The sequence below is a fragment of the Scyliorhinus canicula genome, chromosome 12 (genome assembly GCF_902713615.1).
Source record: "Scyliorhinus canicula chromosome 12, sScyCan1.1, whole genome shotgun sequence".
In the NCBI taxonomy this organism is placed as follows: Eukaryota; Metazoa; Chordata; class Chondrichthyes; order Carcharhiniformes; family Scyliorhinidae; genus Scyliorhinus; species Scyliorhinus canicula.
In genome coordinates, this window is record NC_052157.1 from 123,957,259 (window position 1) to 123,971,980 (window position 14,722).

General features: G+C 51.3%; 1 protein-coding gene across 3 annotated transcripts in view; it reads left to right on the forward strand.

Annotated features, from left to right (window-relative positions):
- The first annotated feature begins 269 nt into the window (after window positions 1-269).
- Window positions 270-14,722, forward strand: part of LOC119974781 (syntaxin-1A) — a 339,400-nt gene continuing 324,947 nt past the window's right edge. For all 3 annotated transcript variants that reach the window (XM_038814026.1, XM_038814025.1, XM_038814027.1), the window contains exon 1: window positions 270-433. In XM_038814026.1, coding sequence (XP_038669954.1) covers window positions 404-433 — 30 coding nt within the window. In that variant the 5' untranslated portion in view covers window positions 270-403. The remainder of the gene's footprint in view (window positions 434-14,722) is intronic.

Here is a 14,722-nt window from a genome sequence, read left to right on the forward strand (position 1 = left end):
TGCACTGTTAATTTCATCGTATGTTGTGTTAATATTACAATGTGTGGTGTTATTTCCATCGTGTGTTTAATTTCACTGTTCGTTCAGCCATGTGTTGTGCTAATTTCTGCCTGCAGTTGCTGACTGGTGGTGATGTTTCGCCTTGTAAGTTGCAGAGTCCTGTGTCAGTTTTTGATGTCAATAATGTTTTGTCATTTTTATGTATGTTCCCCTGTGAGCCGAGCCGAGCCCCGCCCCGACATGCGCTCTGCCGGCCGCTGGCAGTCCTTGGAGCCGCCTCCCTCGCCCGGTGAGTGGGGGAAAGAAGCCGCAGAGCTCGGCACCGCCATCCTCCTCCTCCTGCTGAGCGTGTGGACAGTGCGCGCAGAACCGCTCCGAGCCGAGCCCCCAGGACATCGTAGTGATGAAGGATCGCACCCAGGAGCTGCGGGCTGTAAGTATCCACAGACTGAAAGAGGGGGAGGCTGTGTGTGTGTGTCTCTCTGCCCGGTCGGCTCACGGGCTGGGGAGGTACCTGGATCGCTCGCTCGCTCTCTTCGGGAGCTGATACATTCCGGGAGAAGCATTGGGGGTTCTCTGTGTGTGTGTTTTATTTTTCTTCCTCTCACTCTTTTTGCCTCTCAGTGTTGGTTGCAAAAAGAAACCCACCCCGGCGCCCAGTGTGTCGAAAGATGCGATGGAGGGGGGGGACAGGGCAGCTTCCGAACTTCCACCGCATCCCTGCGGATGAGAGGCTAAGATTGAGCTAACCCCGTGGAACCTGTGAACCGGCCTCCTCAGTGTGTGGAAAAGGGATGGGGGGTCATCCTGTGTGTTGGATTGGGGGAGGGGGGGGTCATCTGTGTGTTGTATTTTTGGAGGGGGGTCATCTGTGTGTTGGATTGGGGGAGGGGGGGTCATCTGTGTGTTGGATTGGGGGGTCATCTGTGTGTTGGATTGGGGGAGGGGGTCATCTGTGTGTTGGATTGGGGGAGGGGGGGTCATCTGTGTGTTGGATTGGGGAGAGGGTCATCTTGTGTGTTGGATTGGGGAGGGGGTCATCTTGTGTGTTGGATTGGGGGGGTCATCTGTGTTGGATTGGGGGGTCATCTGTGTGTTGGATTGGGGGAGGGGGTCATCTTGTGTGTTGGATTGAGGGAGGGGGTCATCTTGTGTGTTGGATTGGTGGTGGTGGAGTGGGTTGTCTGCCTGAGTGTTGGATTGGGGGGGTCTGCCTGAGTGTTGGATAGGGAGGGTCTCCCTCTGTGTTGGATTGGGGAGGGGGGTCTCCCTCTGTGTTGGATTGGGGGGGGGGTCTCCCTCTGTGTTGGATTGGGGGGTGTGTGTCTCCGTGTGTGTTGGATTGGGGGGGGGGGGGGTCGGATTGGGGGGGTTGTCTCCCTGAGTGTTGGATTGGGGGGGTCTGCCTGAGTGTTGGATAGGGAGGGTCTCCCTCTGTATTGGATGGGGGGGTCTCCCTCTGTGTTGGATTGGGGGGTGTGTGTCTCCATGTGTGTTGGATTGGGGGGGGGTGTCGGATTGGGGGGGTGTCTCCCTGAGTGTTGGATTGGGGGGGTCTCCCTCTGTGTTGGATTGGGGGTGTCTCCGTGTGTGTTGGATTGGGGGGGTTGTCTCCCTGAGTGGATTGGGGGGTTCTGTCTCAGTGTTGGATAGGGAGGGACTCCCTCTGTATTGGATGGGGGGGTCTCCCTCTGTGTTGGTTTGGGGGGTGTGTGTCTCCGTGTGTGTTGGATTGGGGGGGTGTCTTCCTGAGTGTTGGATTGGGGGGGCTCCCTCTGTGTTGGATTGGGGGTGTCTCTGTGTGTGATGGATTGGGTGGGTGTCTCCCTTTGTGTTGAATTGGGGGTGTCCCCATGTGTGTTTGATTGGGGTGTGTGTCTCCGTGTGTGTTGGATTGGGGGGCCTACCTGAGTGTTGGATTGGGAAGGGGGTGTCTCCGTGTGTGTTGGATTGGGGGATCTCCCTGAGAGTTGGATAGGGGGGGGTGTCTCCGTGTGTATTGGATTGGGGGGGGGGGGGGGTCTCCATGTGTGTTGGATTGGGGGTGTCTCTGTGTGTGTCGGATTAGGGGGGTCTCCCTGAGTGTTGGATTGGGGGGTGTCTCCCTGAGTGTCGGATTGGGGGGGGTGTCTCTGTGTGTGGCGGATTGGGAGATATCTCTGTATGTGTCAGATTGGGGGGTGTCTCTGTATGTGTTGGATGGGGAGGGGGGGTTCTCCCTGAGTGTTGGATGGGGGGTCTCCCTGAGTGTTGGATTGGGGGGGGTCTCCCTGAGTGTTGGATTGGGGGGGGGGTTCTCCCTGAGTGTTGGATGGGGGGTCTCCCTGAGTGTTGGATGGGAGGGGGTCTCCCTGAGTGTTGGATGGGGGGGTCTCCCTGAGTGTTGGATGGAGGGGTCTCCCTGAGTGTTGGATGGAGGGGTCTCCCTGAGTGTTGGATCGGGGGGTCTCCCTGAGTGTTGGATTGGGGGGTGGGGGTGGTCTCCCTGAGTGTTGTATGGGGGGGTCTCCCTGAGTGTTGTATGGGGGGGGGTCTCCCTGAGTGTTGGATTGGGGTGGGGTCTTCCTGAGTTTTGGATTGGCGGGGCAGGGGGAGGGTTTTCCTGAGTGTTGAATTGGGGGGTGGATCTTCCTGGGTGTTGGACTGAGGGGAGTGGGTAACCCTGAGCATTGGATTGAGGGGAGGGGGTCCCCTGTGTGTTGGATTGAGGGTAGTGGGTCCTCCTGAGCTTTGGATTGAGGGGAGGGGGGTCCCCTGTGTGTTGGATTGAGGGTAGGGGGTCCTCCTGAGCTTTGGATTGAGGGGAGGGGGTCTTCCTGAGCTTTGGATTGAGGGGAGGGGGTCTTCCTGAGCTTTGGATTGAGGGGTCCCCCTGAGTATTGGATAGAGGGGAGGGGGTCTTCCTGAGCTTTGGATTGAGGGGAGGGGGGTCTTCCTGAGCTTTGGATAGAGGGGAGGGGGTTCCTGTGTGTGTTGCATTGAAAGGAGGGGGAGGAGGTGTATTGGGTCTCTGGGAATGATAGCAGGGCTGCAGGTAAAGGATGTGCAGATTTGATTGATCCATTCAGCTCCTCAACCGAGTCATTGGCTGAATACTGAGCAGTCTCTCGTCTCTCTCTCTCTCTCTCTCTCCCTCCTTCTCTATACTTGCAGCCTGAGGCTGCTGCTGCAATTTAACCGGATTGTCTTTGAGTTCAACAGCCATCTCTCTCCTCTCTCTCTCTCTCTGCCTCTCTCCACCCCCCACAGACACAATGCTGGCCCTGAAAATAGACATCACACCTTCAACGGTTACAATGGTGCCGACCAGGATTGCAGAGTACCATTCCCGGGACACATGTACCCACCCAGCTTTCGCCCGATAATGCTGTCAGCCAGCTTCTGCGAACTGTTAAATCAAGGTTCCTGAAAATTCCATCCCCCCCGGTGCTTTTCCTTTCTCTTGCTGTTACTTCAGCCTTTCTGTCTCTTCCTTGCTTTGTTTCAATTCCCTCTGCCCTTTTTTCCCCATCTCGCTAGCCCTCTCTATTTCTCCAGTACCTCTCCGCTATCTAGCTCATATTGCTAGCTGTGGTGTGGATGGAAGGGATGTGTGTGTGAACGTGTGATACTTAAAGATGCCCAGACAGTGGGTGGATTCAATAAATAGAGAGTGGCAGTGGTGTTCTGAAAAAGGAATCTGCTTCACTCAGGTGGAACAGTGTTTATCATTGGAGGAGGCCTCTGACCAGGAATAACAATGAACCACATTTGACCTGTCTGGTATACCCAATGCAAATCGAGCATCAAGGGAAGGGGGTTCAGTAAGATTGGATGGAGTTAATGTCAGTCGGTACCAGAAGCGGTTAGGTGGTCTTGTGGATGGGCCACTTCTTCTCTGCTCGAATAGATCGATGGAGAATTGTCTCCAGCTGTGACAGGTACGGAGGAAAACAGGAACCGTCTCGCGCCAGTCAGCAGTAGCTTCAGTTCTGGGTCACCACAAGTGTCCTGCACAGGTGAATTCAGGAACCTCTGCAGAAAACACTGAGCTGCAACACAAGGGCACACTGGGACTTTTTGAGGAGTGTCATGGATGCAGTTGGCATCCGTTGATGGTGGTGGTTGCCTCGGTGATTTCCCACCATGACTGCCTCTGTGAGATGAGCATCTCAGAATATAGGAACGTGGGCAAAAGCTACAGGAAAAAGTTGAAATTCTGAAACCCCCTCGAGACTTACTGTACTGTGAATGCTCGCCAAATAAAATTTTGTCATTTGGAATATATTGTCTCGTCTGTCAATCTTTTTATTTTGCAAATATGGAACTGTCAGAAGTAGATCAATTTAAACAGACTCCGTTTTCCAGCAAAACCAAACGGGTAAAGGATCTAGTAAGTCACTGATTGTAAATCTGTCCAATGGAAAATTATACTGGATGATTTCAGAGCAAATAAAAAGTTATAGGAAATGAGTTGTCCTGTCCCTATCCCCTTTGCAGCAATGACTCATCAGCTGCTGATGGCTCCGATTGACCTCCTGTTTTTCCTTGCTATTGGCACCATTTTTTTCCTTGCTATTGGCACCATGTTTTTCCTTGCTATTGCCACCAATGTGCAGCATACCGTTCAGTTTTGCCTACTGTTCAGATATGTTATGGCTCCCATTAACCAATACAAACATGTAAACTGGAAGCATTTAGCACATCGAACACCCATGGAGCGAAAAGCAGAGTTAATGTTTCAGAACGGCTCTCATGAAAGGTCACCGATCGGAAATGTTAACTCTGTTTCGCACTGCACGGATGCTATTTGGCCTGCTGTGTGTTTCTATATTTTCTATTTCAATTCCCGATTTCCAGGATCTGTGATACATGTAAATTGTTTTTGTAACCCAAATTCTCACTGAATCGTCAGGCTCTTGCATATTTGTGTGCTTTGTTGCATCTGATCTTTGCTGGGGTACAGGGTTCTATGGGGTGTTATCGACCCAAGTTGACAATATCTCTGAGGACTCAGCATCCAGCCTTCCCTCTCTTTGAAAGTGCAATGCGCTCTTTGATACTTTTAATTCTGATGCAATCATGTGTACTCCCCAGTTTGAAATCCACATCTACTAATGTGCATCACTTCCTACTCATGGCGTGCAGTTAGTATATTGTTGCAACATGGCCCCTTCCCATTTAGGGGCGCCCTCTAGTTGTTACTGGGAACACAACTGGCTACCTGTACACAGTTAACGTGTCTTTAAAGAATGTCCATTAAAACTGTAGCTACATCTGCTGAAGTGAATATGGACGGGCGAGTAATGAAATGGACTTTAACTTTAGTTACTGACCGAATGCAGACTAAAATGGCATCGTGACTGATTCCTGTGGTTCAGGGTCATCAGCAGTCCTTGTATCGTAACAAATGGAGCCAGTGTTGACCTTCGGTGTTGCTGGTAACACAATCTGAATGGTCCACAGGCCTGGCATGTCAGGACCAAATGTAACATCTTATTTGCAGTCTTCACTGCTGAGCCTCTGCTTGCATTACCTCTTTGTGAGAATCGGGTAAACCTATCTCGTGCGGTAGCTCTCATCCAAAGGGTGGTTTGTTAGGAACACTGAAACTCTTAGGGAAACATTAGAGTATAGAACCCAACCTAGCATAATAATAATCTTTATTATCACAAGTAGGCTTGCATTAACACTGCAATGAAGTTACTGTGAAAATCCCCTAGTCACCACATTCCGGCGCCTGTTCGGATAGAACATAGAACAGTACAGCACAGAACAGGCCCTTCGGCCCTCGATGTTGTGCCGAGCAATGATCACCCTACTCAAACCCACGTATCCACCCTATACCCGTAACCCAACAACCCCCCCCCCCCCCCCCCCCCCCCACCCCCACCCACCCCACCTTACTTTTTTAGGACACTACGGGCAATTTAGCATGGCCAATCCACCTAACCCGCACATCTTTGGACTGTGGGAGGAAACCGGAGCACCCGGAGGAAACCCACGCACACACGGGGAGGACGTGCAGACTCCGCACAGACAGTGACCCAGCCGGGAATCGAACCTGGGACCCTGGAGCTGTGAAGCATTTATGCTAACCACCATGCTACCGTGCTGCCCCAATACTCGGATACTCGGAAAGAATTCAGAATTTCCAATTCACCTAATAGCATGTCTTTCGGGACTTATGGGAGGAAACTGGAGCACCCGGAGGAAACCCACACAGACACAGGGAGAACGTGCACACTCTGCACAGACGGGAATCGAAACTGGGACCCTGGCGCTATGAAGCAACAGTGCTAACCACTGTTACCGTGCAGCCTAGATAATGCCTTACTCCTCCTGGCACAGGACATTTATAGTTCTTGATAATTTCCCCCTTTCCCAGTGAATAACCCCAACCTGTGGCGATGTATTTCCCACCATGCACATAGGCCAACCACTTAGTCCCTTGCCGTACAGGTATGTCTCGCACCTCTGTTGATCGCAGAAGTGACGATCTCAGCCAGAGGGTGACCATATATAATACTGGAAAGCTCTGCTACAGTGTGTACCTATTCTGTTTATCAGGGTGATGGAACCATCAATTCACCAGACACGTGCTTCCGATGTGAATCTAGGCTTTAATCGACTTACTTCAGAGCCAGCCTGTTACCTGTTGATGAACTCGTAGTGAACTCAGGCTGACTCTGGACACGGGTATTTATACAGCTGCACTAGGGGGAGGAGTCGTGGGTTGAGCCAAGGGTGGAGCCCAGTACAAGTTCCTGAGTGCTCCCAGCGCTACTTCCCCTAGTGGTAGGATAGCGCTACTGTGCTTACAAAGACTGTGTGAATTAACATATATACATCTATATTACATTCACCACATTCACCCCCTGAAAAAAAATCAAGTCCGGCGGGGGTAGTAGTCTATTCTATAAAGTCAGTCTGTCCGGCGGTTGAATTGTCCGCTGAGATCTGCGGAGCACCGGGGTTGCAGCCTCTTGCGGTGGCTGGATGGGTGTAGTGTGCTGGGGTACGATGGGGGACTCCAGGGAGGGTTGTATCCGAGCTTCATACTCTCCTGGTTCGACCGGGGACTGGGGGCGCTGGGGGCTGGCCGGCGCGGGGGCGCGGAACTGGTGGAGCGAGCTCGTGGGCTCTGGAGCGCCAGGGGGCGGCAGCATGGGGTGTAGGGTAAGAGGTCCTTCTGTGTGGGTAGAGGGGGCGCTGGATCCGGCGGGTGCCATATCCCGGAGGGATACAGTGTCCTGACGGCCGTCAGGGAACTCGACGAATGCGTACTGGGGGTTGGAGTGGAGCAGGCGCACCTTCTCAACAAGGGGGTCGGTTTTGTGCGCCCTGACGTGTTTCCTCAGGAGTACGGGGCCCAGCGTCCTCAGCCATGCTGGAAGTGAGACCCCTGTGGTAGTGCCCCTGGAAAAAATGAAGAGCCTCTCGTGAGGGGTCTGGTTGGTCGCCGTACACAAAAGGGACTTAATAGCGTGGTGTGCGTCTGGGAGGACTTCCTGCCACAGGGAGACTTGGAGCTTTCTAGACCGGAGGGTCAGTAGGACGGTCTTCCAGACCGTCGTGTTCTCCCTTTCCACCTGCCCGTTCCCCCTGGGGTTGTAGCTGGTAGTCCTGCTCGAGGCAATGCCCTTTTCGAGCAGGTACTGACGCCGCTCGTCGCTCATGAAGGACGAACCCTGGTCGTTGTGTACGTAGCTGGGGAAACCAAACAGGGTGAAGGTGCAATGCAGGGCCCTAATGACTGTGTGGGAGGTCATGTCGGGGCACGGGATAGCGAATGTAAAACGGGAGAACTCGTCTATGACGTTTAAGAAGTAAACGTTCTTGTTAGTTGAGGGGAGTGGCCCTTTGAAATCAATCGCGAGGCATTCAAAGGGCCTAGAAGCCTTGACCAGGTGGGCCCTGTCTGGTCTATAGAAGTGCGGTTTGCACTCTGCACAGATCGGGCAGTCCCTGGTGACCGCTTTTACCTCCTCATTGGAGAAAGGCAGGTTTCGGGCCATGATGTAGTTGGCGAGCCGGGTGATCCCCGGGTGGCAGAGGTCATTGTGGATGACTTTTAATCGGTCGATCTGCGCGCTGGCGCATGTCCCGCAGGATAGGGCATCTGGAGGCTCGTTGAGCTTCCTGGGTCGATATTTGATATCGTAATTGTAGGTGGAGAGTTCGATCCTCCACCTCAGAATTTTATCGTTTTTTATTTTGCCCCTTTGCGAGTTGTCGAACATGAAGGCAACCGATCTTTGGTCGGTGATGAGGGTGAACCTCCTACCTGCGAGGCAGTGCCTCCAGTGACGGATAGTCTCCACAATGGCTTGTGCTTTCTTGACTGAAGAGTGTCGGAGTTCTGAAGCGGAGAGGGTACGGGAGAAAAATACAACTGGTCTCCCTGCCTGATTTAACGTGGCTGCAAGAGCTACCTCTGAGGCGTTGCTCTCTACCTGGAATGGGGTGGATTCATCCACCGCCCGCATGGCCGCTTTGGCAATGTCCTCCTTGATGCCGTCGAAGGTCTAGCGTGCCTCGGCTGACAAGGGAAATTGTGTGGTCCTAAAGAGTGGGCGGGCTTTGTCCGCATATTGAGGGACCCACTGGGCGTAGTAGGAAAAAAAATCCCAAGCACCGTTTGAGGGCCTTGGGACAATGAGGGGGAGGGAGTTCTAAGAGGCAGCGCATACGGTCCGGGTCGGGGCCCAGGACTCCGTTTTCCACGACATTGCCGAGGATGGCTAGTCTGGATGGGCGGAAAACGCATTTCTCCTTGTTGTACGTGAGGTTCAGTTTCTGTGCCGTCTGGAGAAAACGGTGGAGGTTGGCGTCGTGGTCCTGCTGGTCATAGCCGCAGATGGTGACATTGTCCAAGTACGGAAACGTGGCCTGCAGCCTGTACTGGTCCACCATTCGGTCTATTACTCGTTGGAACACTGAGACCCCATTAGTGACGCCGAAAGGGACCCGGAGGAAATGGAAGAGGTGGCCATCGGCCTCGAATGCCATGTAGTGGCGGTCCTCCGGGCGGATTGGGAGCTGGTGGTATGCAGACTTCAGATCCACCGTGGAAAAGAGCCGGTACTGGGCGATCTGGTTTACCATGTCTGCAATCCTGGGGAGGGGATACGCGTCGAGGAGCGTAAATCTATTAATAGTCTGACTGTAGTCGACCACCATACGGAATTTTTCCCCGGTCTTGACCACCACCTGAGCTCTCCAGGGACTATTGCTGGTCTCTATAACCCCCTCACTGAGTAGCCTACGGACCTCTGCTCTGACAAATACCCTATCCTGCAGGCTATACCGCCTGCTACGAGTGGCTACGGGTTTACAGTCCTTAGTGAGATTGGCAAAGAGAGGAGGGGGGGGGGGGATTCGCAGTGTAGCGAGGCTGCAGATCGTGAGTGGGGGCAGGGGCCCTCCGAAGCTGAGGGTGAGGCTCTTGAGGTTGCATTGGAAGTCTAGGCCTAATAAGAGTGGCGCGCAGAGTTCGGGCAAAACGTGGAGTTTGAATTTCGAGTAACTAGCTTTGTGAGTGTCGCGGCGGTGCGTCCCTGGATCTGGACCGAATGGGAGCCTGAAGCGAGCGCGATAGTTTGCTGCGCGGGGAAAACGGGGAGCGAACAGCGTCTTACTAGGTCTGGGTGTATGAAGCTCTCTGTGCTCCCGGAGTCGAAGAGGCATGGCGTTTTGTACCGTTAATATGGACCTCTGCCATTTAGTTTCGTAGATTCTTTGGTCGTGATTGATCCAGGGTGACCGCGCTGAGTTGCGGGTAGTCGGCGGCTCGATCAGCTGTGCTGGAGTGGCCCCGTGATGACTGCCCTCTGAGTTCATAGTCTAATTTGAATTCCTCCACTGAGTTGTCCTAGCGCGGAGATGCCGATCGGGCCCGTGGATCGCACATGGCGGGCGGCGAGGAAGATGGCATCCAAGATGGCGGCCCCCATGAGTCGCACGTGGCAGGCGGCGAGGAAGATGGCGTCCAAGATGGTGGCCTCTATCAGTCGCACGTGGCCGGCCGCGTGGTGGAGGTTTTCCAAGATGGCGGCCCCCATGGATTGCACGTGGCTGGAGGGGGCAGAGTCGGGGCATAGGCCGCAGCGTTTCGGGCCCCGCGGGGCTGCGAGTGAGGGGAGTGATTACTGCGAGTCACTGGGGAGTTGGAAGCTGGGGCCCTTTTAGCGAGGCACACTCTTGCGTAATGGCCTTTCCGCCCGCAGCTGCTGCAGGTCGCGTTGCGGGCCGGGCAGTGCTGCCGCGGGTGCTGATTCTGGCCGCAGAAATGGCAGGTTGGAGCAGCATAGTGGCTGGCTGGGGCAGCATAGTGGCTGACTGGGGCAGCATGGTGGCTGGGCGGCCGCGTAGCACAGGCCTGGGGGAGTCGCTGGTCGGGGGCCCATGATTGGGTCGCGGGGAACGAGTTAAGGCTGCGGTAGGAGACCTCCATTGTGGTAGCAGCTTCCACAGTCGTTTCTAAGTCCTGGGCCCCCTTTTCCAGCAGTCATTGGCGCACATAGTTAGGCCTAAGGCCCGCTACAAAAACATCGCGTACCGCCAATTCCCTGTGTTCAGCCGCGGTAACCGCTTGGTAATTACACAGTCATTGGACAAATTATTAAGTTCTCTTGGGAATTCGGCGAGTGATTCCATAGGCCGCTGGCGGCGAGTCGTGAACACATGGCGAGCGTAAACTTCATTAATAGGCCTTACATACATTTTTTCGAGAACTGCTAGCGCCGCAGTATATGAACTGGCCGACTTTAGTTGCGTACAGATTCTGTGGCTCACCCTCACATGCAGTAGACTTAGCTTCTGATCCTCTGTAGTTTCGGCTGTGCTCGCTTCGGCCAGGTAGGCCTTGAAGCACCGGATCCAGTGGGAGAAGATTTCTTTAGCCTCTGCATCCTACGGGTTGAGTTCCAGGCGTCCAGGCTTGAGGGCCGATTCCATAATCGATCTTTACTGTTCAAGTCGATTAAATTGATGGAACCATCAATTCACCAGACACATGTTTCCGATGTGAATCTAGGCTTTAATCGACTTACTTCAGAGCCAGCCTGTTACCTGTCGATGAACTCGTAGTGAACTCAGGCTGACTCTGAACACGGGTATTTATACAGCTGCACTAGGGGGAGGAGTCGTGGGTTGAGCCAAGGGTGGAGCCAGTACAAGTTCCTGAATGTCCCAGCGCTACTCCCCCTAGTGGTAGGATAGCGCTACTGTGCTTACAAAGACAGTGTGAAAAAACATATTGACATCTATATTACATTCACCACACAGGGTTTATAAATTAACCACACGAGTCGCAGTAGTGGGTCAAAGTTGGATCCACAGGCAGCCTGCTGGTCTCCTTTCCTAATCCACTGCTACCAGAACCCTGACCTGCAAAATGTAGTACAGTTAAAGCCCAGTAAAAAGCATGCACAGTTTTAAAAAAACAAGCAAACGGGAATTGTCCAAATAACATGTACTGGAGCAGCAACCCAAAGATTGTGGGATCAAACCCTAGTTGTGGCAGGTTGTGGCACCAGAAAATAGTCCATGTGAGGAACTGATTCACTGGTGGGCTGCTCGTTTAGAGGGTCGGGTGTAGATTCGATGGGCTGAATGGCCTCCTTCTGCACTGTCGTGATTCTATGACTAATATCCCCCTGAGAATGAAAATTGCTGTCTTATCAGGTCTAGCCTTCATGTCACTCCAGGCATGATTGCTAATGCCCTTAGGGCGGCCAGGAGAGGGGGCACAGTTACTGCCTCACTAGTACTATCCTTTGGAAAATTCTGAATAATCGGAAGTCAAAGCGATAACGATTATTGCAATGTTCATTGTGTAACACCAGTGACAAAAGAGCTTAAAAGCATTACATCAAGACTATGTTCTTAATGTACAGTGGGGATACATGTCAACATTCATTTAAAAACCATTGGCAGCAAAACACAAACATGAAGTAATTGGTTCTACAGACTCTAAATGCTACTGGCTGGGATGCTGCCAGTCCCTTGTGATGTGAGAAGCAGGTGTTGCAGTTACTATTGGGTAGTTTATGCAACGTGTTTTATTGTTTAGTTTTCCAAATGTGTTTTCATCATGACAATTGTCTTAAGAGTAAGCAGGTTGATGGTGATGGTAACATTGGAATGTGACTGTTTAAACCTGGAGTCACTTTCTGGGGAGCACACTGTTGAATAAAATGAAGGGAAAGTAGTAGTGGAGACACTTGTGCTGCTCTGATGTGTAACGCCCAGACAATGATCTGAATCTGTGTTTCGTGTTTTACCAACTTGGGATTCGAAGGACACGAGTAATAGGAGAAGGACATTCAGCCCTTTTAGCCTGCACCTCCAATGCAATCGTAGCTGGTATTCTACCTCAACTCTACCGTCCTGCACTACACCTTATTTCTTAATGTCGGCAGTATTCAAAAAATCTAATAAACTCCGTCTTGTGTACAACGAATAAGCATGCACAGATATATAGCACGGTAGCCTTGTGGATAGCACAATTGCTTCACAGCTCCAGGGTCCCAGGTTCGATTCCGGCTTGGGTCACTGTCTGTGTGGAGTCTGCACATCCTCCCCGTGTGTGCGTGGGTTTCCTCCCACAGTCCAAAGATGTGCAGGTTAGGTGGATTGGCCATGATGAACTGCCCTTAGTGTCCAAAATTGCCCTCAGTGTTGGGTGGGGTTACTGGGTTATGGGGATAAGGTGGAGGTGTTGACCTTGGGTATGGTGCTCTTTCCAAGAGCCGGTGCAGACTCGATGGGCCGAATAGCCTCCTTCTGCACTGCAAATTCTATGATAATTCTATGATATCTGGGTAGAGAATTACAAAGCCTTTGGATGAAGACATTCTGTGATATCAAGTTCTATGATATATCTCCTTACTTCAGTCTTATATGACCAACCCTTTATTCTTAGGCTGTGACCCCTCATTCTGGCCTCCCATGCCAGGGGAACATCCTCTCGGCATCTATCCCATAAAGCCCTTTGCACATTATGTATGTTTCAGTGAGATCAACTCTCATTCTTCTAAATCCAAGCAACTGGAGGTCTAGTCTACTCACTTCTCATTGGACAATCTCCTCATCCCAGCAGCCAGCCTGCTAAACCTTGGTTGCACTTTCTCTAAGGCATGTCAGTCCTTCCTTGGGTAAGGAGATTAAAATATTATGCAATACTCCAGGTGTGATCATACGAAGGCCTTACACAATTGCACCAAGACTTCACTCTTAACCCACTCTCTTTGTTATAAAGGTTAACACCTGGTCTCTTAGTTGCTTGCTGCTTGCTGTACCTGTGTTAACTTTCTGTATTTCATGTACAAGGACCAGCAGGTCTCTCTGAATACCAATATTTTCTCATCTCTCATTTGAATAAAAGTACTACGTTGTTCATAGGACATGGAACATACAGTGTAGAAGGAGGCCATTCGGCCCATCAAGTCTGCACCAACCCATTTAAGCCCTCACTTCCATTCTATCCCCGTAACCCAATAACCCCTCCGAACCTTTTTGGTCACTAAGGGCAATTTATCATGGCCAATCCACTTAACCTACACGTCTTTGGACTGTGGGAGGAAACCGGAGCACCCGGAGGAAACCCACGCAGACACTGAGAGAACATGCAGACTCCACACAGACAGTGACCGAGCGGGGAATTGAACCTGGGACCCTGGCACTGTGAAGCCACAGTGCTATCCACTTATGCTACCGCGCTGCCCTTCATGTTGAAGTAAACTTCACATTTTATTCCATCTGCCAGGTTCCTGCCTACTTACTCAAACTATCTCCATTTCTTTCCAAACTCTGGGTCCTCACAAATAACGTTTCCACATAGGTTTTTGGCATCAGCGAACCTGGTTTATTTGGCAATCTGGTTTATTACACTTCATCCCCTCATCTAAGTTATTGATCCAGCTGCAAATAACTGAAACCCAAGCACTGATCTTGGAGCACCCCATAGTTACAACTTGCCAACCCAAAAATGACCCATTTATTCCTTATCTCTGCTTTCTATCCATTAACCAATCTTCAATCCATGCTAATGTATTAGCCTCACTCAGTGGGGCCCTAACTTTGTGCAATAGCCTCTTGTGTGGCACCTTTAACGCATGCTTTTAAAAAAAAAATCCGTATTAAGATTCCCCTTTATCTACCCTGCTGGTTACGTACTCAAAACTCTGAATAGATTTGCAAAATACGACTCCTCTTTTATAAATCTTTGTTGATTCTGCCGAGTAGGATTTGATTTTTCAAGTGTCCTCTTACCTTGTACCTAATAATACGTTGTAATATTTTCCCTACAACTGATGTAAACGGGACCGAGATTCAGGAGTTAGCACTTTGTGGACACACACCAAAAGGGAGCACGTTCTCTCTTTATTCAGTGGTCCTTGTTTACAAAATGCTACCTAATGGAACGGTATTGTGAATCTGTAGCTCAGCAACACTCCTACTGTGACTGGGGAGGGAGATGGTGGAATTTTATCAGTGATTATAGAATGTACCACCAGACAAAGGAACTGAATGTGCCCACTCCCTGCCTACTTCACTTACCATAGATAATGATGACCTGTTCAGTTACAGCAGATAAGCACTCAAAACACCCCATGATTCTCTGAGATTTAACTCTATGCTTGCTGATAATTTATCTTGGATTTTGAGTTAGCTATGGGCTAATGTATATTTTTTTTAAATCATTTGCAGCATGTGGGAGTTGCTGGCAAGGCGGGCA